This window comes from Erinaceus europaeus, chromosome 10 (genome assembly GCF_950295315.1).
Source record: "Erinaceus europaeus chromosome 10, mEriEur2.1, whole genome shotgun sequence".
Taxonomy (NCBI): Eukaryota; Metazoa; Chordata; class Mammalia; order Eulipotyphla; family Erinaceidae; genus Erinaceus; species Erinaceus europaeus.
The window spans coordinates 120,584,696-120,609,506 of record NC_080171.1 but is presented as its reverse complement, the minus strand read 5'-3'; the positions used below and the strand labels follow the sequence as shown (position 1 = coordinate 120,609,506).

The window sequence follows — 24,811 nt, the reverse complement described above, 5'->3', positions numbered from 1 at the left end:
GGGGCTGGGGATGAGAATGGAAGGAGAAGAAGTTATTTCTTCAAGATAATTATGTCAAACACCACAGCAATGCACCTTTTTTAAAAAAAATATTTATAAAAAGGAAACATTGACAAAACCATAGGATAAGAGGGGTGCAACTCCACACAGTTCCCACCACCAGAACTCTGTATCCCATCCTCTCTCCTGATAGCTTTCCTATTTTTTAACCCTCTGGGAGCATGGACCCAGGGTCATTGTGGGATGCAGAAGGTGGAAGGTCTGGCTTCTGTACTTGCTTCCCTGCTGAACATGGGTGTTGACAGGTGGATCCATACTCCCAGCCTGTCTTTCTCTTTCCCTAGTGGGGAAGGGCTCTGGGGAAGCTGAGCTCCAGGACACATTGGTGGGGTTGTCTGTCCAGGGAAGTCTGGTCGGCATCCTGCTAGCATCTGGAACCTGGTGGCTGAAAAGAGAGTTAACATACAAAGCCAAACAAATTGTTGACCAATCATGGACCTAAAGGCTGGAATAGTGCAGATGAAGTGTTGGGGGATGGGGGGTCCTTCATTTCATAGATAGCTAGTAGGCATATTTTAGTTATACAACAATGCACCTTAACTAAGATCACTAGACAACTATCAAAATACTGCTTACCAAGTGAGCAGTAACAGAACCCAAGTTTAGCAGTTCAGTCCACAAAATACCGCATGATCTCTGTAAAAACAAACCTAGTCTCAGGAAACCTGTTTCTTGTAGCCATACTTTGTTCTGTTTGTGTCCTTTGCTTTTTTTTTTAATATTTATTTATTTATTCCCTCTTGTTGCCCTTGTTTTATTGTTGTAGTTATTATTGATGTCGTCATTGTTGGATAGGACAGAGAGAAATGGAGAGAGGAGGGGAAGACAGAGGGGGAGAGAAAGACAGACACCTGCAGACCTGCTTCACCGCTTGTGACGCGACTTCCCCCTGCAGGTGGGGAGCCGGGGGATCCTTAACGCTGGTCCTTGTGCTTTGCGCCTCCTGCACTTAACCCGCTGCTCTACCTCCCGACTCGCGTCCTTTGCTTTTTATATAAAGGAGTCCTCATACTAGAAGCGGCTCCATAGAGTCTCAGTCCTGTCTGTTGGAGTCCTGGTGTCCTCATGTCCACATCCTCAGTGTTCAGTGCTTGTCTCCCATCTTCATGCACCTGCCTGTCTTCTGAGCCTCTTCTGCTCCCACTTCCCAAGAAGAGGGAAAAGTCAAGCAAAGCTGAAGAGTATGATCAACTTTCATTCTGGGATAAGGAGATGACTAACTCACCTAGACAATCAGGAGCCACCACACAAAGAAGGTCTGGCTCCGTGTGGGAGCATAATGGCCGGGAGAAATTGGTGGATGATAGGATAGTGCTGAGGTGTCCTCTAAAAACCAAAACCCAAAACAAACCAACAAGTAGGCAAACAAACAAACAAAACTCTTAGTCTGAAACCAGGCAAGGCTGTTCTTATTCCTACATTCTTTCTCACAACTGTTTCTACTGGTACTTCTAAACTATTTTTTTTCTCTTCGGTAGAAAAAAAAATGCACACATGCATTTCCATTTTCATAGTCCCTCACCTAATACTCAAATTAAAAAAAAAACATAAAAAAATTAAGTGAGGGGGCTGGGCGGTCGCACAGTGGGTTAAGCGCAGGTGGCGCAAAGCGCAAGGCCCAGTGTAAGAATCCTGGATTGAGCCCCCGGCTCCCCACCTGCAGGGGAGTCACTTCACAGGCGGTGAAGCAGGTCTGCAGGTGTCTGTCTTTCTCCCCTCCTCTCTGTCTTCCCCTCCTCTCTCCATTTCTTTTGTCCTATTCAACAACATAATAAGAACAACAATAAACAAGGACAATGTAGGGAGAAACTAGCCTCCAAGAGCAGTAGATTCGTAGTGCAGGCACTGAGCTCCAACAGTAACCCTGGAGGCAAATAAATTAAATTAAAAAACCAAAGTAGAATCTATTGGATGATGGATCTGTATAGTTTACCAGTTTTGTAATGCTTCTGACCCTTGTTCAAACCCAGCACCATGAAGGAAGTTTCAGTGCTAGCATATTTCTCCCTTTTCTTTCTGTGTCTCTCTATCTGAAAAAGTTGTCCCAGAGCAATGAAACCCTGGCAGTGACAAAGAGGGAAAAAAAAATTCATAAATAAATAAAATAAAATAAATAAAAATTCACATAAATAAGTAGAAAAATGGTGAATGTGTCTCCCCCCTGCTATGACTGTATTGGAGAGTCTCTCTTTGAAGAGGCCTGGATACCATGGACCCATTTCTCAGTTGCTCACAACTTTAGTTATTCTCTTTCTTGATTTTCAGAGAAGAGTCAAATCATTTCCAAAATCATCTCTTTTTTTTTTTTTTTTCATTCCTGCCAACTTGATGGAGAGGGAGATAGATTTAGGCAGAAGAACCACATTATTCAAGAAACCTTTGTCTTCAACCACCACTTCCGTAAATGCTGTTGGGGTTGTTTTGCCTTCTTTTTTAGTTACATATTTTGTTGGCTACAGTAGGATTTTCTTTTGTTTTATTGTTTTGTTTTTTGGAAAGGACCTTGGCCACCTGACTAGATGTTCTCATTTTATTCCAGGATTGTAATCCTCATTGTTTACAGAAATAATATTAATGAAACCTGCATTTATATTAAATATTTTCTATAGTCTGCTCCCTGGTGATATTTCCAACCCATAGTTCCCTTGATAAAACCCCACATAAGTACTCTACTTTTGAAAACAAATCAACTTTCTCTTTCAGGAACATACGCTGAATTTTCCAGTGGTAAAATGTTGTTTGTTCTTTTCTCCTATTAAAAAAAATAATACTGTTTTTACTGTTGAATGTAAAACATTAATTCCCCAATAAAGAAATAAATTTTAAAAAATAAAATAATAATAATAAGACAGACACTTTACCAAAGAGCATATATGGATGGTAACTAAACTTAGGAAAGGTGCAGCTAGTACTTATTATGATTGTGAACACAGAGAAGAAATAGAAGCACAGTGAGCTATTTCTGCATACCTTGTAGGATGTCTAAAATTAGATTAGTCATACTAGGTGGTGGAAAGGGTTCGGAGCAAGCAGAACTCCTACACTAGTGGATTAGAAAATTGTCCATTCACTTGTGGAAGTGATCTATTACTGGATAGAGACAGAGAAAAATTGATAGGGGACGGGTAGAGAGGAAAGAGACAGAGAGACACCTGCAGCCCTACTTCACCACTTGTGAAGCTTTCTCTCTGCAGGTGGGGACCGGGGGCTTGAACCTGGGTCTCTGTGTGCAGTAATGTATGTGTTTAACCAGGTGTGCCACCACCTGTGTCCCCCCTTTTTTTCTATGAAGTTATTTACTTACTTCAGAGAGCTTGAGAGATATAGCCCTGTGTGGTTCCAGGAACTAAATGTGATGTCTCAGGTTTGCAGAGCAAATACTTTACTCATCTTGCTATCTCCCGGCCTGCAGCTTCTTAAAATCTTGAACATATGTTACCCACCATAAACCCGACCATTCCATTCACTGGTGATACATATTCGTTTAAGCATTATGATACATAAATGTTTATTTATTTATTTGTATTTATAGTTTATTTTGCCTTAAGGATTATTGCTGGAGTTCAGTACTTGCACTACAAATCCACTGCTCCAGCAGCTATGTTTTTATTATTATTGTTTTAGCTAGAACAGAGAGAAATTAAGAGGGGGAAGTGGGGAGAGAGAAAAGAAACACCTGCAGCCCTGCTTTACCACTCCTGAAGCTTCCCCCTTTAGGTGGGGACCAGGGGCTGGAACTGGGGTCCTTGCTTGCACTTAACCAGGTGCACCACCACCTGGCCCCATGATACATTCATTTTTACAGCCTAACCATCCTAAAGTGAAACAGCCCAGTTCTATCCTCAGACATGAATCCTTGTGCTAGTCTTTGCATGTAGTACTGTGTGCGTTTAGCCAAGTGCACCACCACCTGGCCCCCCTTTATTCTTCAAATATGTGCACTTAGACCTCAGTAAGCCCATAAAATAGTGTATAAAATGTTTTATCTCATTAATATATTACATGCTTATTTTGCAATAAGCTACTTGAAATAAAGAAAAGTTTATCTATTAGGTATGGTTGTCCCTTGATTCTAAGTCACAAATACCACTAAATTGAGGTATTTATAATACACATTACAATCCAGCCTGTAATTATTACAAACTTACTCTATAAATTTCTTGTACAGATAAAAGATTTTTCGTATGTCCATCAACATTAAAGAATTATTCAGTTAGGGCATTAAGTTATTCAAAGTCAGAGTAACTCATCTACTTTATTTCCAGTGTCTTAAGTAAAAATCAAATAACTGCATTTGGTATTGATTCATAATTCACTGCAAAATACAATCATACCGTCTGTTAGAAATGATCAGTTACATCTTTGTTTGCTTTATAGGAAGGAAGCGTCTAAGGAGACTTGATTTAAACAAGTGGGAGTCTGTTTTAATAACAAAACCAAGAGCTGATGGTGGCTAGACCAGAGTTGGTACAGCTATAGTGCAATACAGCACCAGTCTTTGGGCTTCACTTCACGCTCTAACTAGAACGTGGAAAAATGTAGATACAAGGTAGCACTTAGTGCTTACAAACTACTAAGCCAACTCTGGATTGGATGTTAATGTCCCTGTCAGCAACATCTTCCAACTAGCAGCTGTTACTAAGTGAAAACCTTACCTGTACATTGGACTTTCTCTTCACTTTTTAATTGACTGACTCATGTACTCTTCATAGGATATAATTTTATATATTTTTTATCCTTTTCTTGTTTCATTTGGTCAAATCTCATTTCTTTTTAAAAAGTTACTATATTTGTTTATTGATTTATTTTTTTAATTTTATTTCTTTTTTTAAAATTATTTTATTTACTCCCTTTTGTTTCCCTTGTTGTTTTATTGTTGTAGTTATCATTGTTGTTATTGATGTCGTCGTTGTTGGATAGGACAGAGAGAAATGGAGAGAGGAGGGGAAGACAGACAGGGGGAGAGAAAGACAGACACCTGCAGACCTGCTTCACTGCCTGTGAAGCGACTCCCCTGCAGGTGAGGAGCCAGGGGCTGGAACCGGGATCCTTACTCTAGTCCTTGCGCTTTGCGCCACCTGCGCTTAATCCGCTGCGCTACCGCCCAACTCCCTATTGATTTATTTTTTTTCCAAAGCACTGCTCAGCTCTGGCTTATGTTGGGGCTGGGAATTGAACCTGGGACCTTGGAGCTTCATGCATGAGAGTCTCTTCATATAACTGTTATGTTGTCTCTCCAGCCCCCAAATCTCATTTCTTTATTTAAAAAGCCTCTTAGAGTTTTTGTATGTGTGTTTATCTTCTCTGCAACATTTTAAGTTTTATTTAGAATGTGTTACAGGAGGCCTAAACTTTCACAAGGATGTATATACTCCTTTTCATTCATTCCCAGTTCTTTTGATTCAGTAATTTTTAGAGCCATCCATCCATCCATCCATTTGTAGCAAGTATCAGGAATGTGACCCTCTTGTTACTTATCGTCATCTGCTGTGTAAATATACTGCTGTTGATGTATCTGTTCACATGTGGACGGACATTTGCACTGTTTCTACTGCGGGAATGAAACATGTGGAAAGATTCAGCATAGTTCAAATTATTGACAAACATGGTCACTGACTACAAGCCTACTATCCATACCTCTTAAATTTAACAAAGAATAATTTAATAGAAAAACTTAAAAAATAAAGGCAATGTTTTAATTTAATTCTGTTATTATTTTTTTCCCTTTAGATAGAGACAGGGAGGAAGAGAAAGAATGAGAGAGACCATAGCACTGAAACTTCCTTCAGTGCAGTGGGAGCTGGACTCGAACCAAAATCACGCGCTTGGGGAAACAGACACTACCCAAAGTTAGCTAGTTCTCCAACTCCCCTTCTCTTCTCTTCTCTTCTCTTCTTTCTTCCTTTCTTTTCTTTTTTTCTAAGGAAAACAGAAGTGGCAGCAATGAAAACTTGGTGTTTTTTTTCTTTTGCCTCCAGGGTTATTGTCGGGGCTCGGTGCCTGCACTACAAATCCACTGCTCCTGGAGGCTATTTTTCCCATTTTGTTGCCCTTGTTGTTGTGCCGGTTGTAGTTGTTATTGTTGTCATAGCTATCGTTGTTGTTGGAGAGGACAGAGAGAAATGGAGAGAGGAGGGGAAGATAGACACCTGCGGACCTGCTTCACCGCCTGTGAAGCGACTCCCCTGCAGGTGGGGAGCCTGGAGCTCGAACCAGGATCCTTATGCAGGTCCTTGCGCTTTGCGCCATGTGCGCTTAACCTGCTACACTACTGCCCGACTCCCAACTTGGTGGGTTTTTGAGTTGCTGTTGTTGTTTTCTTCTGTGTATGTTAAGGCGGATGTTGCAAATAGACTTGATCATCATGGGTGATGAGCTCATACAGACAAAGAACAGACTATAATGAAAAACTTTTATTTCCCGGTAACAACTAAAATGTAAATATTTAGATTTTTTTTTTTGCAGCAATTTTCCAAATGTGAAAATATTTCATGGAGAGTATGTTAGCTTTTAGAATGTGTAGCAGGAAGTGATACACAGTTTCCTGAGTGTGAACCTTATCTGCTCGGGAAAAGGCATGCTTTCTCAGGTGACACACATTATCCTCGGTTTATAGGTTTTGCCTCCATTATAGTGAGCGTTGCAGACCAAAACTATAGATCTTGGATGTTGTCCCTGTCTTAACTCCCCACCCCTATGGAGCAGAAACTTGTCATAGCAAATGGCTGAGGTGAATCACTGAAGACTATTTTTTTCAGGAGAACGCAGAGTGGTACCTATACTACCAAGTTGAGGGGCTTAGCACAGTTCTCTGGGCTCTCAGAGTTGTCTGCAGAATCAACAGATCAGGGCTTTTTAAGTGATTCGTAGAAGAAGTTGCTATTCGGTGTACTGTACCCAAGTAAAGCCTTCTGGGGGCACAGGGAGGCTCTCAGGTCCTGGCTCATGGTGGTGGAGGAGGACCGAGGATGGGGTGAGGGTGTTTTGCAGAATAACAAAAATTTCACACATGTACCAACAACTATAACCACTGTAAACCATTTATCCTTCCAACTAGAAAAAAAAAAAAAAGAGGAAAGAAAGAAGGAAAGAAAGGAAGAGAGGGAGGGAAAGAGAAAGAAAGAAAGAAATCGCAAAACTTCAAGGTTAAAACAAGAAGTTTCTTCATAATAAATTAGGAGACCTTGAAGTAAGATTGTGGAGAAAGCACAGCTGCAAATCATACTATCCAGCTAGCAGTAATTAGGAGGAATGGGACTCCAGAGACTCCAGAGAACAGACCTCAGTACGGCACGGCTCTGTGAATTAGTACCACCCTGTCCACAATCGAAGGGATGTTCTTCACATAAATCAAGCAGGGAGGAATGTGTTGACCTTGGTCTTTTTAACTGAGTTTACATCAGTCATCTGGACCCAGAATCTCTTTCACCTTCCAGGTGATTTTAACACTTAATATTTCTAATACTAAAGGTATGCTTCTTTTGCTTACATTTCCAACTTTGACACTTCAAAATCACCTAAACAATCCTTCTGCTTCAGACAAATTTATCTAACTGGCTTTCAACAACAGAACCTCAGCTAGACTTTGTTGAAAGTTCTCATCAGCCTACACTGAAGTCTCCCTTTAATTTCTCTCTCTCTCTCTCTCTCCTTGTTTATTTTGTTTTGGTGTTTTGCCTCCAGTGTTATCTCTGCGGCTGGGTGCCAGCACTGCAAATCCACTGCTCCTGACGGTCATTTTTTTTTTTTTCTTTCCTATTTTATTGGATAGGACAGAAATAAATTGAGAGAGATGGGGAAGACAGGGGAAAGAAAGAGGCACTTGGAGACCTGCTCCACAGCTTGTGAAGCAACCCCTCTGCAGGTGGGGAGCCAGGGGCTTGAACTGGAAGCCTTGGCAGGTCCTTGCATTCCACACTATGTGATTAACCTGGTGCACCACTGCCTGGCCCCTTCCCCTTAATTTCTCTACACTGGTTCTCTGGCAGGATGTTGTGATGTTTGGAAGAAACAAGAGACCTGATTAGAGGAGGTAGCCTTTTTTTTTTCTCCATAATTTTTATTTATTTATTATTGGATAGAGACAGAAACTGAGAGGAAAGGGGGAGATAGAGAGGGAGAGAAACACCTGCAGGCCTGCGTCACTACTCATGAAGTTTTCCCCCTGCAGGTGCAGACCAGGGGCTCAAACCTGGGTCCTTGTGCACCATGATGTGTGCCTTTAACTGGGTGGTCACCACCTAGCCCCCTGAGGAGGTAGTCTTTCTCTGACAGCATGTTGATGGGAAGCAATGGATAACATATCTGGCAGGTGGAAGGAGGGCATTCAGCTGTCCTTGTGAGGCAGTGTTTTTTGTTGTTGTTATCAATTGTGTCAATTTAGTTGACATTCATATGCATAACAGAAAACCAGGCCATACCCCATTGTTCAGTGAGATAAGCCTATCAGATCTATGTGAATTAGCTTTTCTGTTGTGTGTGTGTATGTTTTAATTTTCAATTACAGTTCGGTTTTGTTTCACAGTGATCATCTGAGAAGCATAAAATAATGTTACTTTCTTTCGTCATCAAATCACTTTCTAGCACCACTAGAGATCGTAACACCTATAGGACAAGGGGTCATCCATGGTGTCTGACCTGCTAGTTTTTTCTGAGAAGGCCCCAGAATAATTGACATGGCAGAGAGCAGACACACATTCAGCATATAGACTGGGTAGAGGTGACTTAAGCCAACACAGCAGACTTACACTTCTCCACTCTCCAGATTAAAAATTGACATTTTAAGATTTAAACACCTCAGAACATTAGCTTCAGTTGCTAAATGTCTTTCGGTTTCCAGGAACACTCTCTCCTCTATGTGAATTACTTAGTTTGTCAAAGCCCTGCTTGGTTGGAAAGCCTAGGAGACTACTGGAAATTTGTGCTTGTCTTTTGAAGTATTTTTCCCCCTTTATTTAGGGAGGTCAACGGTTGACCGTATACTCGTTGACACATGGGTCCCATTTCTTGTCTCCCTGTGATAGGGGTCTGCAAAATGCTGTTATCCCCAGCTTGGGTCCCTTCGTACCACCGTGCACCAGGACCCCCGTGCTCTGCCCTACCTAGCTCCCCACCCCCTTTCTCTCTGGAGTGAGTCCTGTGCTTTGATGTAATACACCCAATCCAGCGCATCTTACTCCATGTTTCCCCCTCTGTCCTCGCTGCCTAGATTCCGCCTGTGAGGGAGGTCAGCCAGTACTCAACCTTCTCATTTTGACTTATTTAATACAGTGAATGGCATTTCAATTTTTAATTTTTTTTTTTATTTAGGGGGCAGGGTGGTTGTACACCTGGTTGAGCGCACATATTACAACGTGCAAGGACCTGGGTTCAAGACCCCAGTCCTCACCTGCAGAGGGAAAGCTTTGCGAGCGGTGAAGCAGGGTTGTGGGTGTCTCTCTCCCTGCCTTACACTTCCCTCTAGATTTCTGGCTGTCTCTATCCAATAAATAAAGATAAAAAAATAATAAAGTAAATATACATGTAATTAAAAACAATCATGATAATTTTTTTAATTAAGGAGGGTTAGTCTTTAGAGCCACCAGAAGAACAACTTAACAGTGAACTGTATGGCCTGTTCTTTATTTTTTCATCCTCGTACTCACTAATTACAGTCTCTGGTACCTATGTTTTAATAATTGGCCATATATTGACAGAATGTTTATACTTTTAGAAATGTGTTATCTCCTTTGAAATAATGTAGGGGGAAAAAAAGAATAAACATGGAACTTGGAATTTGAAACTATCTTGTGCAATTCGTAGCACATTATGAGATTGCGGCTCAGTTGTTGGCAGATACATATGAGAATAATAGAAACATCGACCTTGAGAGGAAGAAAGAATAGATTTCATGTGTGAAGTACATACAAAATATTCATTACAAAAGAGCAGACTGTCACTCTCACACATGTTCAGAGATGTTAACTCCAACCCTAAAATTTATGTTGTTAGAAATGGTAGGATTTGTGTATGTGTGAATTTTTATAGTTATTCATTTAGCCCATGCAAGACTCAACTTTTCCAGTGAAGTGTAGCACTTTGTAAAGATTTCAGTAGAGAAATTTGTGAGTTAAGAATGAATAACAACTGCAGTTGTCTCTCTGTCTCTCTTCCTCTCTGTCTTCCCCTTCTCTCTCAATTTCTCTCTGTCTCTATCCAATAACAACAACAACAAAAAGAAGAATGAATAATAAGCTAGACAACATACTTAACTTTTTGGTAGTTATTGTCACTCTGTAATATGTAGCAAAGAAATTAGTATATTAAGATTTATAGTAACTGGCCTTTGCATAGTATTTAAAGTAGGTTTTATTATCATCTTCATTTTACAGACTAGGCAGTAGAATGTTCTAGTGATTTGCTCAAAGTCACACAGTGAATGATTGAACCTGGTTGACAATCCAAACAAGCTCCAACTGTCATGTCATTAGCCATCTAGCTAGATCATCAGTTAAGAGTTTAGGACTGAATTATGAGACCAGTCCTAGCAGGAATGGCATGTTTGTGATTGCCAAGCTAGGTGACATCCAGTACTGCAACCTCTCGGTTATTTAGAAAAGGCCCGAGCAACAAATATGCAATAGCTAAGAAGGCCTTGGTTGTCTTAATCTTTACGCAATTCTCTTTTGAAAAACATGAGTGGTTGTATGGGCCTGAACTCTGTATGGAAACAAAGAATACCACATGCAGGCCCTTTATGAGATCGAGAATTGCTTGCTGTGAAAAAGAGCTCTTGCATCCTACAGAACTTAACGTCAGATTGAAATGTGGGTTAGACTAAACTTACACGGTAAAGTGATTCGTGTTCCTCTGACCTTCTTCACAGTCCATACTTGAGACCATTCCGGACATGCCAGTTCATACCAATGGATCTCCAGGTCCTGGACAGTCAGTGCAGAATGCAGTGAGGGGTGAGTGATGGAACCTCTTATCAAATGTCAAGCTGTATGTCTTCTCATTTCTGTTCTGGCATTCAGTAAAGGTAACATTCCATTTTGGAAAGCAAAATCGTAGTATGTGAGTATGTTTTCCTCCCCTTTGATCCTGTCATTCCAATGGTCTCTTATCCTTGTCCACCCGCAAACACTCCATTCTGTCACCCTCAATGGAATTAGTTAAAGCAGATTGGAAGCATAGCCTTTCCTCTCCTCCTCAACGGCATTGCTTGAAAACTGCTCACTTGGGTGGTATCTTCCACTAGGGCCTCTTTCACTGGTAATCTGTCTAACAAGCACATCAGGAATTAGGCCATCCCCCAAGTAAAAGACTCTGGGGTGGGTGGGTGGGTGGGGAGAATACAGGTCCATGAAGGACGATAAATGACATAGTGAGGGTTGTATTGTTAAATGGGAAACTGGGGAATGTTATGCATGTACAAACTATTGTATTTACTGTTGAATGTAAAACATTAATTCCCCAATAAATAAATTTTAAAAAAAAGGAATTAGGCCACTGCTGAGTGTCTGCAATGTTTATACAGTTCTGGAGCTGCTTGTGACATACACAGTAACAGGGTCAGTTTTTTTGTTTGTTTGTTTTTGTTTTGCCTCCAGGGTTATTGCTGGGCTCAGTGCCAACACTAGGAATCCACTGCTCCTGGAGGCCATTTTTCCCATTTTGTTGCCCTTGTTGTGGTTGTTATTGTTGTTATAGTTGTTGTTGCCATTGGACAGGACAGAGAAATCGAGAGAGAGGAGGGGAAGGCAGAGAGGAGGAGAGAAAGACAGACACCTGCAGACCTGCTTCACCACTTTGTGAAGCGACTCCCCCGCAGGTGGGGAGCCGGGAACTCAAACTGGGATCTTTGCGCTTTGCCCCATGTGCGCTTAACCCACTGCGCTACCACCCAGCCCCCAGGTTTCGCTTTTAACTTGGAGGGTTCGCTTTTAACTTGGTCTCACCCTCTTGAGTGGTGGGTATGATGTGTGGACTCGGTGTAGAATCTTATCCGCCTATTTTCTGCCATGCCATTATTTTGTTCAGACGATGCCAGTGAAAGATAAAAGACTATATGGAGTGATCTAGCATTTTGAATTATTGGTCTGTATAATCAGCACTCCTCAAAGAAGCAACCTGCCGGTCTTCAAACAGTTCAGATGTCATTTAATGGATTTCCTCTGCATTGGGTGCCAGCCTCTGGGATGAAGGGAAATCATCAGTCTCCCTTCACATTCTGATTTCCTGCTGTAGTTATCCGTTGTGTTGTTAGTCTTGCTGTTCACAGTTCGTTTAATCTTTTGATTTACAAATCCTTCCTCTTTTAATATAAAATTCTATTTTTATAAAATTCTATATATTATAAATATGTGTGAAATAATATTTATATAATTTAAAATATTAATCATATAATTAACGATCCATTATATAGATAAATAATAAATATATAATATATATTATCAATATAAAATTGTATCTATTCTATTTTGTGTTTGTTCTTCTGTTTGGTTGTCCTTTGATCACTTACTTACTGGAGAAGAAGGTAAAAGGTTGAGTTCTCGTCTTATCAGTTTTTTTTATTGCATATGAATAATTTATCCAGGCAATGCAATGAGAAAAAAAATCTAATTCAGAACTCAGAGAGTTTAGGATTTGTGCAAATGATTTCTGGAATACTTGATACTTGTTTTGGGTCAAATAGTTTATCTTTCTATTACATGGCTATGAGGAAATCTTTTTTTTTTTTTTTTTTTAAACCAGAGCACTGCTCAGCTCTGGCTTTTGGTGGTGCGGGGGACTGAACCTGGGACTTTGGAGCCTCAGCCATGAGAATCTTTTTACATAACCATTATGCTACCTACCCTCCACCCAGGGAAACCTCTCTATAAGGCATTACTTTTTCCTCATGCCACTGTGGTATATCATTCAAGGTCAAGTAAATAATGCATAATCGTAAGAATTTAAAGCAGTTCTCTTTAGCAAGGAGGTACAAACTGAATTTAGAACAGTTTAAAAAAATAAAAAGAAAAGTAAAAATAGATTAAAATGCTAGTGCTCTTTGCAGTGAGCTTCTATTTCAACATCAGTTCTAGATGAATTTAAATTTTATATCACAGGAATATATAGAAATACTCCACTTGGGGATTTTCCTCTAATAATTTCAGTTAGCCTGCATGAGACATAGAAGTCTAAAATTAAAAACATCAGATTGAATAGAAAGTTTGTCTGGATACAGTTAGAGATATTTATTCAGATGGACACATGGCTTCATATACTCGACATTTGGTATCACATCATTATGTAAAATCCTGTTGGAGCATACTTATCAGATATAAATAATCAAACATGCTCATGAACTAATTATAAGTATTTTGTGTTTATTTTGTATTAAGTAGTACAGGGTTATTAAATTGCATGTTAAACATTATATCTTTATTCTTTGTTTTCTGTATATTTTTCTAGATGATAATTATCTGGAAAAGAACATTTCACCAGAAACTGAAGAGCTATCATTTGAAGTTTCTTATTCAGAAATGATTACAGAGGTTCCCAAAAGAAACAAATTTAAGAAATCAGACTTTAAAAAAGAAGACTATGCTTTAACTGTGAGTAAAACCTTTTGTCACTATTCCAGAGATATCTTATGCCATTTCCATGGGATAAGTTATGATTTTGTAAATGTGTGTGTGTGTGTGTATGTGTGTGTGTGTGTGTGTGTACGTGTGTACACGTTTGCACATTCTGGTTTGGTGAATAATTATGAGGACATCTACTTAAAGAGAGGGTAAGAAACAGAGACTTAGACATCACAGCACTTAGACAACACAGACTTAGACATCACAGACTCTACCACTCATGAATCTTCCTCTTTGCATGGGGCTCCCAAGTGGATTCTGAGAACCAGAGCTATGTATTTACCAATCTGGGTCCTCAGACATGATGACGTGTGCACTCCACTAGGTAATATGTCTAGACCCCCTGTTTTATAGTGTTTACTAGGTGAAATTGGATTTGCGCCTACCGTTGTATGTTCTTATCCACTTTATATCCTTTCTTATAGATAGATGCAGAATAACTTTGTGCTCAGTAAGACATCCATAGAAAAAGAGGTACTGCAGAAGGTCAATCATTGCAGTAGGAAGTGAGAGTTTATAGGACAGACACAAAGAATTTACAATTTCATTATGGATTGGATGAGGAAGCCTTAGGACCCAAGATACTATATCCTGAAATCCCACTACACAACCTTTGCGTCAACCTACTTGCTACTCCATAAAGTATTTTCTTTTTAAACATTCACCATTATTATTAATAGTTTTTAATTGCCACCAGGGTAATCACTGAATCAGGGGCCCCTGTTCAGTGCCTGAATGACAAATTCACTGCTCCTGGTGACCATTACTTTTTCCTTTATTATTTATGTATTCTTTTTTTAATAGAGACAGAAATGAAACAATATCATCGCCTTCAAATTGATTGTAGGGTTACCTGGCATTTTCCCTTTTTTAAAAAAATATTTGGAATCATCTCAATTTAAATTTTAAAGATGTTGGAATGAAGGATTGACAGTCAAAGACAAAAAGATAGGCCAGCAAGTCAGCTCACCTGAACCAGTCCCCCACTGTGCCACGGTGTCTCCCTCTTCCTCTCTCTCTTTCGACCTGGTTCTCTTTTCTGTCAGAAAAAAAGCAAACTAGAGCAGTGAAACCTTTCCAACAACAAAAAGAAGAGAGGGAGAAAAAAAGGGGGGTGGGTCGGGCGGTAGCGCAGCAGGTTAAGCTCACATGGTGTGAAGCACAAGGACGGGCATAAGGATCCTGGTTCGAGCCCCTGGCTCCCCACCTGTAGGGGGGGTCGCTTCACAGGTGGTGAAGCAGGTCTGCAGGTGTCTGTCTTTTTCTACCCCTGTCTGTCTTTCCCTCCTCTCTCCATTTCTCTCTGTCCTATCCAACAATGATGACATCAGTAACAACATAATAACTACAACAACAAAACACCAAGGGCAACAAAAGGGGAAAATAAATTTAAAAAAAATTTTTTTTTTAAAAAAAAGATAAGTTGATGGCGTTCTCCTGTTGATTCCTGAATGGTGTTTCTTACAATTTTATTAAAAATATTTTTATAAGGGTTGGGCGATAGCACAGCGGGTTAAGTGCAGGTGGTGCAAAAACCAAGAAGCAGTGTAAAGATCCCAGTTCAAGCTCCTGGCTCCCCACTTGCAGGGGAGTCGTTTCACAGGCGGTGAAGCAGGTCTGCAGGTGTCTGTCTTTCTCTCTCCCTCTCTGTCTTCCCCTCTTCTCTCCATTTCTCTCTGTCCTATGCAACAACAAACGACATCAACAATAACAATAGTAACCACAACAAGGCTACAACAACAAGGGCAACAAAGGGGAGAAAAGATGGCCTCCAGGAGCAGTGGATTCATGGTGTAGGCACCGAGCCCCAACAATAACCCTGGAGGCAATATATATATATATATAATTTATGAAATATTTTTTATTTAGATACAGGTAGAAATTGAGAGGATGGAAGATAGAGAGGGAGAGAGACAGAGAGACACCTGCAGACCTGTTTCACCACTCGTGAAGCTTTCCCTCTGCAGGTGGAGACTGGGGGCTTGAACCTGGGTCCTTGTACACTGCAGTGTGTGTGCCTACCAGATTTGCCACTGCCCAGCCTTCAGTGGTGTTTCTTAGACACGTGTGTTCCGTGTGCCTCTGGCAGGTAATTTCTATGTGGTGGCTGACTTGTGTGTTGTTGACAAAACAGCTTCTTAGAAGAAATCAATTTTCAAACTTACGGTGGCAGTATTCTAGCTATTTCACACCACTGTTTTGCTTCTAAGTTAGCATCTTAGTAATTTTTTTCCAGATGTTCTAAAAGTCATGTCAGTAATCTCTCTAGAATGTAACATTTTCTTGAGAGATTTTTTTCCAATGGGCATTTTTGTTTTGACTATATAGGGGTATAGAATGCTGAGCTAGTATTTTAATGACACTACAATAATCCTTGTTGGCCATAAAAATCAAGTATCTTCAATATGTATTTTAGAAATTCATTGTTCAAAAAACAAGATTTGGCCTCACAGAAGCAGGAGACCTGTCTGCTGAAGACATGAAGAAAGTCCGTCATCTCTCTCTGATTGAGCTAACGGCCTTTTTTGACGCCTTTGGGATCCAGCTGAAAAGAAACAAAACAGAGAAAGTGAAAGGGCGAGGTAATTAAAAAGGCTGATTAGTACTAATTTTTAACTTTGGTCTACTGGAAATAAGAGTGCATTTCTGATATATATATATATATATATGACGACACACATATATGTTTCCCTCCCCCCCCTCTGTCTCTTAACTGTCTTATGATGAAGACAATGGAATTTTTGGAGTTCCACTTGCAGTCCTCCTAGATAATGACCGAAAGAAAGATCCTGGAGTGAAAGTTCCTCTCGTCTTACAAAAAGTGAGTAGAACGGCAATGAATGGGCGGGCTACTGATGGAGCCTCACAACTGCAGATTGCTAGTTTGTGCTCCCCGAGTGAATTCTCTTTCAGATTTTAAGATGCGAAAGCCTTCTTAGGACTAAGGTACCGGCTAGTCCTCAGCTTTCTTCCTTCCTCGCATGCCTGTTAAATCCTCTGAGCGTGTGAATCAATCTGCCTTCGTGTGAACTTTGGGAAGCTGTTTCGTAGTTTGATCAGAAGTATCAGGCAGCGGATGTAACTTCTCCGCCATGGCTTCCTCTGCTTATACTTTTTACAATGTTTCTCTACGTTTTTACTGTGCAACCAGGGTTACCCAGGCATGACCGCTGAGCAGTACCTCCTAGGCCCAGCTTCTTCATTCTTCTTATTTAGAGAGAGCTCAGAGGGGAGGGGGCCTGCTTTGTCATGTGTGGGATACAGTTCACAAGGCCCGTGCATCACATGGGAGTATTGGGGCCCTACAGAAGACTTCATGCGGTGTCCTCCCCCACCCTCCCCCCCCATGTCTCTCTCTTTTTTTTTCTTTCTTAAATTTATTTATTTTTTCACGTTTTCCCTTTTGTTGCCCTTATTGCTTATCATCATGTTGTTGTTATTGATGTCGTTGCTGTTGGACAGGACAGAGAGAGGAGGGGAAGACAGAGAGGAGTAGAGAAAGACAGACACCTGCAGACCTGCTTCACCGCCTGTGAAGTGACTCGCCTGCAGGTGGGGGGCCGGGAGTTCGAACCGGGATCCTGATGCCAGTCCGCGCACTTCCTGCCTCATGCGCTTAACCTGCTGCACCACCGCCCGGCTCCCTGTCTCTCTCTTTCTATCTGAAAAAGTCTGCCCAGAGCAGTGAAATCCCAGTGACAACAAAAATATACTAAAAGACTCCAACAAGGAGAGAGGACAAACACCTTACCACCACCACCCCCATCCACAAAGCTTCCCACGGTGTTGTGGCATTACCCGGGGTGCTACCAGGTGGGGTCAGGGTTTGAACCTAGGGCTTCCTGCTTAGTAAAACACATGCTCTTTCTGGTGAACCATCTCCGGCCTCTTTCTTGGTATTTTGAAAGTACTTGTTGCATACACACATTTGTGTATGTGCTCTGACTGGGGTCAAAGGTGACCATTAAGAACCAACAGCAGACTAACTGGCGACACATGTTTGTGGAGACCTGCCATAGCATGGGTATTTTTGAATTTGTCTTCATAGTCCTTGAAATGAATTTTCCACAACGACTTTCCAGCTTTAACTGTGAAGAGAGGATGCATCTAGACAAGGAAGATTATTGATATGTGAGGTTTTTGAAAGTGTTATTGTCTGAACCCCTGTATGCAATTACTTTTTTTAAAATTTTTTATATTTATTTATTTCCTTTTGTTGTCCTTGTTGTTTTATTATTGTAGTTATTATTGATATCATTGTTGTTGGACAGAACAGAGAAATAGAGAGAGGAGGGGAAAACAGAGAGGGGGAGAGAAAGACAGACACCTGCAGACCTGTTTCACCACCTGTGAAGAGACTCCCCTGCAGGTGGGGAACCGGGGGCTTGAACTAGGATCCTTACGCCAGTCCTTGTGCTTTGTGCCACGTGTGCTTAACCCGCTGCGCTACCACCCGACTCCCGCAATTACGTTTTTTTAACAGAGCCCTGCTCAGCCCTGGCTTATGGTGGTGCAGGTGATTTGGAGTCTCAGGCATGAGGGTCTCTTTGCATAACCATTATGCTATCTACCCTCACCTCAACTACTTTTTTTTTTTTAAATTGTTATTAGTAGTTTGTTACCAGACTGTACAATTACAGTGTATAGGTCCACACCACACTCACCACCGAGGTTCTGTGTCCTCACCGTCCCAAAGATAATCACCAGAGCTCTCCTAAGTCTTACAGCTTGCTTCTGTTTTCTTTGGATTTCTTTTTTTTTTTTTTTTTGGCAAGTTCATATAAATCGGATCTCGAGACTCCACATATGACTGAAACGAAAATGGTAGTGTCTTTCATCTCATTATCTATTTTGCTAAGCATCATCACCTCTGGTTCCCTCCATGTTTATCCCAAAGCACACAATCTCGTCTTCATGACTGCAGAGTGCTACTCCATGGAATAGATGTCCCGGAACTTGTTCAGCCAGCCCTCTGATGACGGGCAGCCAGGTGTATGCAGCTACCTCTGTACCTATCCTTGCTGAGGAGCTGAGGAGTTTGTTAAGCCACTAGGCTGATTTTACACCCACTAAGTAACTCGTTCACCAGTGGTACCCACCAACAAATGTCAAGCCTTAAATACACCACAATTCATTGGGGTTTAATTTAATAATACCTAGGACTTGACTGAAGAAGCATTTTCTTAACTTATTCACACTAGTAATTCTGTGTCTTTTAAAATTTTTAAATATTTATTTATTTTCTCTTTTGTTGCCCTTGTTGTTGTTGTTTATTGTTGTTGTAGTTATTATTGATGTCGTCCTTATTTGTTGGATAGGACAGAGAGAAATAGATAGAGGAGGGGATGACAGAGAGGGGGAGAGAAAGACACCTGCAGACCTGCTTCACCGCCTGTGAAGCGACTCCCCTGCAGGTGGGGAGCCGGGGGCTCGAACCAGGATCCTTGCGCTGGTCCCTGCGCTTTGCCCCACTTGAGCTTAACCCGCTGCGCTACCCCCAGACTCCCCTTTCTGTGTCTTTTTTCCCCCCATTTTTGTTGCCCTTGTTGTATTTATTGTCATTGTTGTCATAGCTGTTGTTGGATAGGACAGAGAGAAATGGAGAGAAGTGAGGAAGACAGAGAGAGAGAGAAACAGATACCTGCAGACCTGCTTCACCGCCTGTGAAGCGACTCCCCTGCAGGTGGGGAGCCGGGGGCTCAAACCGGGATCCTTATGCCAGTCCTTGCGCTTTCTGCCATGTGCGCTTAACCCACTGTGCTACGGCCCGGCCCCCGTAATTCTGTGTCTTATTAGCTGCTATCTTCATTTTGTTGCTGACACTGCTCCTTCTCAGCCTGTATGATTGAGTGGCTGTCAGGGAGGAGGGCAGCGGGAGAGCCAGAGGATGCTGACCTCACGGCAGTGTGTACAGGGCCTCTCCCCAGCACAGGACTTTGGCTACACCATCCATATGCTCTCGGCTTTGGTTCACTCCACACAGCCTGAAGAAGTTAGTGTTGCCATCTGTATTTTACTTAGGAGACAACTGAGGTGTTAACAGGGTGAGCTCACTTGCCCAAATGCACATAGCAAAAGGTAGAGACAGAACAGAGCCTGGGGTAGAGCCAGAGCAAGGATATGGTGACTCTGAGGTTTTCTCTCTTTTTTTTTTTTCTTTTTTCTCTCTCTCTCTCTCTCTCTCTCTCTCTTCTTAAACTGCAACCAGAACTACAACCTTGTCCTCTGTGTAAAAGACAAGAATGTGAAGAAAATGTATTTAAAAAATCAAAGATTGAGCAGATTGACATATTGTTAACATATGTTACTATGTTCATACCAAAACTTAACACAGACTGTAGCAGAGAGAAGGTGTGCGTAAGTGCTGAGTAAACAAGTCAGAATTGGGGGCTGGGCGGTGGCATACTCGGATAAGTACACATAGTACCAAGCACGAGGACCCACACAAGGATCAAGGTTCGAGCCCCCGCTCCCCATCTACAGGGGGAGACCCTTCACAAGTGGTGAAGCAGGTCTACAGATATCTCTCTTTCTCCCTCTCTCTATCTCCCATCGCAATTTCTCTCCATCTTATCCAATAAAATGGAAAAAATGGCCTCCAGGAGCAGTGGATTCATAGTGCCAGTACTGAGCCCTAGCAAGAAAAAAACAAAAAAGATTGAAGTTATAATAAAATTAACAACTTAGTAAGTATTAGCGATACTTATCTTCATTTCAAACAGATTGAGGTAGTACTTACCCATTCCTGTGGGCAAGATTTACAGATATGTTTCTTCCCCCCAAAAAATATTTTTCTCCATGTGCACAATAATTTTCTTAATTCTAGACATTATGAAAGCAAAGTAGCAAAGACTCTGGAGCCTCTCTGTGAGCTTGGGGAAGGCCTTCATTTCAGTTTCTCAGGCTCTGGATGGGAATAAGAATACCATCCTCAGAGCATCATGACGATGTGTCCACATCTGCCAAGTGCTGAGAACGGGCTCTGTAAGTGCACAACACATGTAATAGTTTTTGTTTTTACTTTTTCTCCATGATAATCATTACCTTGAGGTGTCAGAAGAGCTGTTAAGTCTTTTTTTTTTTTTTTTTTGCCTCCAGGGTTATTACTGGGACTCAGTGCCTGCACTACAAATCCACTGCTCCTGGAGGCCATTTTTCACATTTTGTTGTCCTTGTTATCGTTGTCATTGCTGTTGTTATTGCTGGATAGGACAGAGAGAAATCGAGAGAGGAGGGGAGGCAGTGGGAGAGAAAGACACCTGCAGACCTGCTTCAATGCTTGTGAAGCAACCCCCCTGCAGGTGGGGAGCTGGGGGGCTCGAACCAGGATCCCTGCAGTAGTCCTTGCCCTTCATTCCATGTGCACTTAACCTGCTGTGCTATCACCCAACTCCCTGTTAAATCTTTATCTATTGCCAGCAGGGCTACCTTTTACCTAAGTCCTTGAGCATGATAATGTATTCTCAACTAGGTGCACAGCTGCCCAGCTGCCCAGCTCCCCTCCTCTTAAATTTGTTTTTTTTTTTAATATTTTATTTAGTTACTAATGAGAAAGACAGGAGGAGAGAGAAAGAACCAGACATCACTCTGGCACATGTGCTGCTGGGGATCGAACTCAGGACCTCATGCTTCAGAGTCCAAAGCTTTATCATTGTGCCACCTCCTGGACCACAAAAGTCTGATTTTTTTTTTTTTTTTTTGTTAACCAGAGTACTGCTCAGTTCTGGTTTATGGTGGTGTAGGGGGATTGAGCTCTTAAGTTTTTTTATAGTTAGGTTTCTAGAGTTCTAATATCTTAACCAAAGTCACCAAAATAATGAAAATAAATTTAGAATTTTTTCTTAGGGTTTAATTTGTGTGTGAGTGTGTTTTCATTGGATCTTGAGTTAAGAGCACAAAATTAGATGGTTCTTGCTATTTCTTTTTGTTTTTTTTTATCACTTTATTGGTGGATTAATGGTTTTTCAGTATAGTTATTGACACGAGTACAATTTCTCAACTCCCTGTGATAGGTGTCTGCAAAGCACTCTCCCCTCCACTTTCCTGGTGATGGAAAAGATACCGTTACTTTTGTGGTTCATTCTGGGGAAAGTAATATAGTAGTAGTTCTAATTCTCCATTTCCTCACTTGCAAATTGGATGCCAATGTTGACCTCATGGAGTGGTTGTGAACATTTAAAAAGGCATTTAAGTATTGTATGCTTGGCAGTTTCTCAACTGTTGTCATCATCACTGTTATTTCAGATGTTGTAATCATGTGGAAGTATTTATTCTTGCCATCTATCTTTGATTTCTAGTTTTTTGAGAAAGTTGAGGAGTCGGGTCTGGAATCTGAAGGAATTTTTCGACTTTCAGGATGCACAGCCAAAGTAAAGGTACTGAGTGTTTCCTTTCTTCTTCATTAAAGATCTAAACTAGACAGAACCGGTTCGTGCAAACATCAGCTTCTCAGTCCTTTGTTGTTGCTGCTGTTGTTGATATTAATGTCCCTTAGTACCTAATGATTACATATTGTTCTCTGACCCAGAGGTGCTTATCCCTTTAAATTAAAATAACAGTGATACAAAAGAAAGAAGAGAAGATACTCAAAACCAAAATGACATGTCAGTTCACCATCAGAAGTTGCTATTTGTCTTTAGTTTGGGAATGTTGAAATGTCCCATCACTGTTTTGGGGGTAAAACACTTTGGTTTGTGATTCTTGGAATTCAGTGAGTCACTATTCAGTGAGCCACCTTAGGCCATTATCAGTTGCCTTAAATGTAGAAATATTTTTGACTTTTCTTTTTCATGGAAGACCTTGTAAGAATTTGTAGGGATGACTGTAACCACTAGAATTCTCACTCAGCAATTCTAAAACTCAATTCCATTTAAGGTAATGTTAGTTTCATGCAATACGAAGCCTTTGGTTTCTTCTCTGTGCTGGCAAATTGTACCATACAATGAAAGAATCACCAGAAAAGAAAAACACTTTTATGGGAGTCGGGCGGTAGCGCAGAGGGTTAAGCACACGTGGAGCAAAGCGCAAGGACCGGCGTAAGGATCCCGGTTCGAGCCCCAGGCTCCCCACCTGCAGGGGAGTCGCTTCACAGGCGGTGAAGCAGGTCTGAAGGTGTCTGTCTTTCTCTTCCCCTCTCTGTCTTCCCCTCCTCTCTCCATTTCTCTCTGTCCTATCCAGCAACGATGACATCAATAACAACAATTATAACTACAACAATAAAACAACAAAGGGAATAAATAAATAAATAAATACTTAAAATTTTTAAAAAAAGAAAAAGACTTTTTTTTTGTAGTGATTTCTCTGGGAGTAAAAAATTACTAAATGCAGCAGATTCTTATACACTATGTCATTCCATATTTCCCCCCTCCTCATCAATGTGATAATGAAATGACAATGAATGACACATTATTCAAGAAGCTGCTATTCAAGAAGGTCATTTGTTTGACACTGGGAGTTCCCAAAGTCCTATAGCCAATACTGGCTCACATTCCTTCAGAAAGGAGAATTCCTGAAGGCTCCTTGAAGCTTATCCTTTGTGGAGTGCCTCTGAATTTCTACTTTCAGTCTTTCTGAGTCTAGTTGTTACATATGCTGAAAGCAGTCTATTCTGAGTCGGAGGATACAAGTTATCACAGCTCTTTGATTCTGTCTGTATAGCCAGAAAGCCAAAATGAAGTCAAAGAAATGAATCTTCTAAAGAGACGTAGCCTCCAGGGCCAGGAGCTAGCTCAGCCTGTTAGGTCACAGAACTTGCTGCCTGACAGCCCCCAGACTGCTGGCTCATTCCTCACCATCACCTTTTGCTAGTCTTGAGTATTTTGGTTATAGTTACTACTTACCTATCAATACCTGTCTGTCTGTCTGTCTGTCTGTCTGTCTGTCTGTCTGTCTGGTTGCCATCCTTCTATCATCTCTCATCTCATATTATGTAGATAAATCTTTTCCTAAAAAAAAAAAATTAAAGTTCAGAGGGGCTGGGCAGTGGCACACTTGGTTAAGTGCACATAGTATTAAGCACAAAAGGACCCACTCAACGATCCAGGTTCAAGCCACCCGCTCCCCTGCAGGAGGGGGACGCTTCATAAATGGCAAAGCAAATCTGTACATGTCTCTCTATTTCTCCCTCCTTTCTCAATTTCTCTCTGTCCTATTCAATAAAATGGAAAAAAATATCCACCAGGAGCTGTGGATTCATAATGCCAGCACCAAGCATCAGATAACCCTGGAGGCAAAAAAAAAAAAAATTAAAGTTCATCCCTTTGAACCTGTCTGCAATTAGGAATTTGTATTTGCACAGTTCTTACCAGCTTCACTGTGTGTGTGTGTGTGTGTCTGCTTATGCACACAAACATGCATTTATATAGACAGCTGCAGGCATGCACTCACGTGTGATTTTAAATTCTCTTACAAAATAAAGGGAAAAGGTTGCATGACATTAATTCTATTTATTTATTTATTTATTTATTTTGTGCACGAATCTTTCCTGCTAATCTTTGACTGAAAATACTCACCAAAATCTAACAATTCATGTACATTATCCTTAAAGGTGCTTGCTTTTCTGTACCATATTCATTCATTAAAGAGGATGCTAGTTTCAACTTGAAAAATCACCCATGCAGTCTGAAGCCTTTGCCCTCTTCTCTTATGATGGAAGATTGTACCATTTAAAGAAGAAGGAAAAAAAAGTCACTGGAAAAGAAAAAGACTTTTTTTTCATTGTGTAGTTTTTAGCCTATTTCCATCTGTTGCTAATCTAAAAAATGCAATCCAGATGTTTTCATAGTTTGAGTTCCACAAAAGTTAGTCTGAGAGAAATCTGGACCAGTGACCAGAAATGGGGGTGAGAATGGAGGGGGGGGGGAGGTCGAAAACTCATGTAACTTGATATGTTAGGAGAGTCTGTATTTCACAACTGTGCTCAAACTTGAAGCTGTTTTTTTAAATGCCTATTTTATCCATTAGACTTTTTTTTTTTCCCCAGAAATGTGCTTGGGGGGGAGGCGGCTAAAAAATGTGTTAATTGTCCTTAAATTGTGCCGAGTGCACAGCACTGACACTGATGGGTCATCGTGAACAATGCAGCCCTGACTTGCGCTCTCAGGATGTAGTGAGTCTGACAGGGAGACGAGGGAGAAGCTGCG

The 24,811-nt window shown here is 41.0% G+C and overlaps 1 protein-coding gene across 6 annotated transcripts in view; it reads left to right on the top strand.

Annotated features, from left to right (window-relative positions):
- The window catches only part of ARHGAP28 (Rho GTPase activating protein 28), a 203,347-nt gene that overhangs the window by 149,659 nt on the left and 28,877 nt on the right, over window positions 1–24,811 (top strand). For all 6 annotated transcript variants that reach the window (XM_060200701.1, XM_060200705.1, XM_060200702.1 and 3 more), the window contains exons 5-9: window positions 10,925–11,009; window positions 13,498–13,640; window positions 16,087–16,252; window positions 16,400–16,491; window positions 21,968–22,045. In XM_060200701.1, the coding sequence (XP_060056684.1) occupies window positions 10,925–11,009; window positions 13,498–13,640; window positions 16,087–16,252; window positions 16,400–16,491; window positions 21,968–22,045 (564 nt within the window). The remainder of the gene's footprint in view (window positions 1–10,924; window positions 11,010–13,497; window positions 13,641–16,086; window positions 16,253–16,399; window positions 16,492–21,967; window positions 22,046–24,811) is intronic.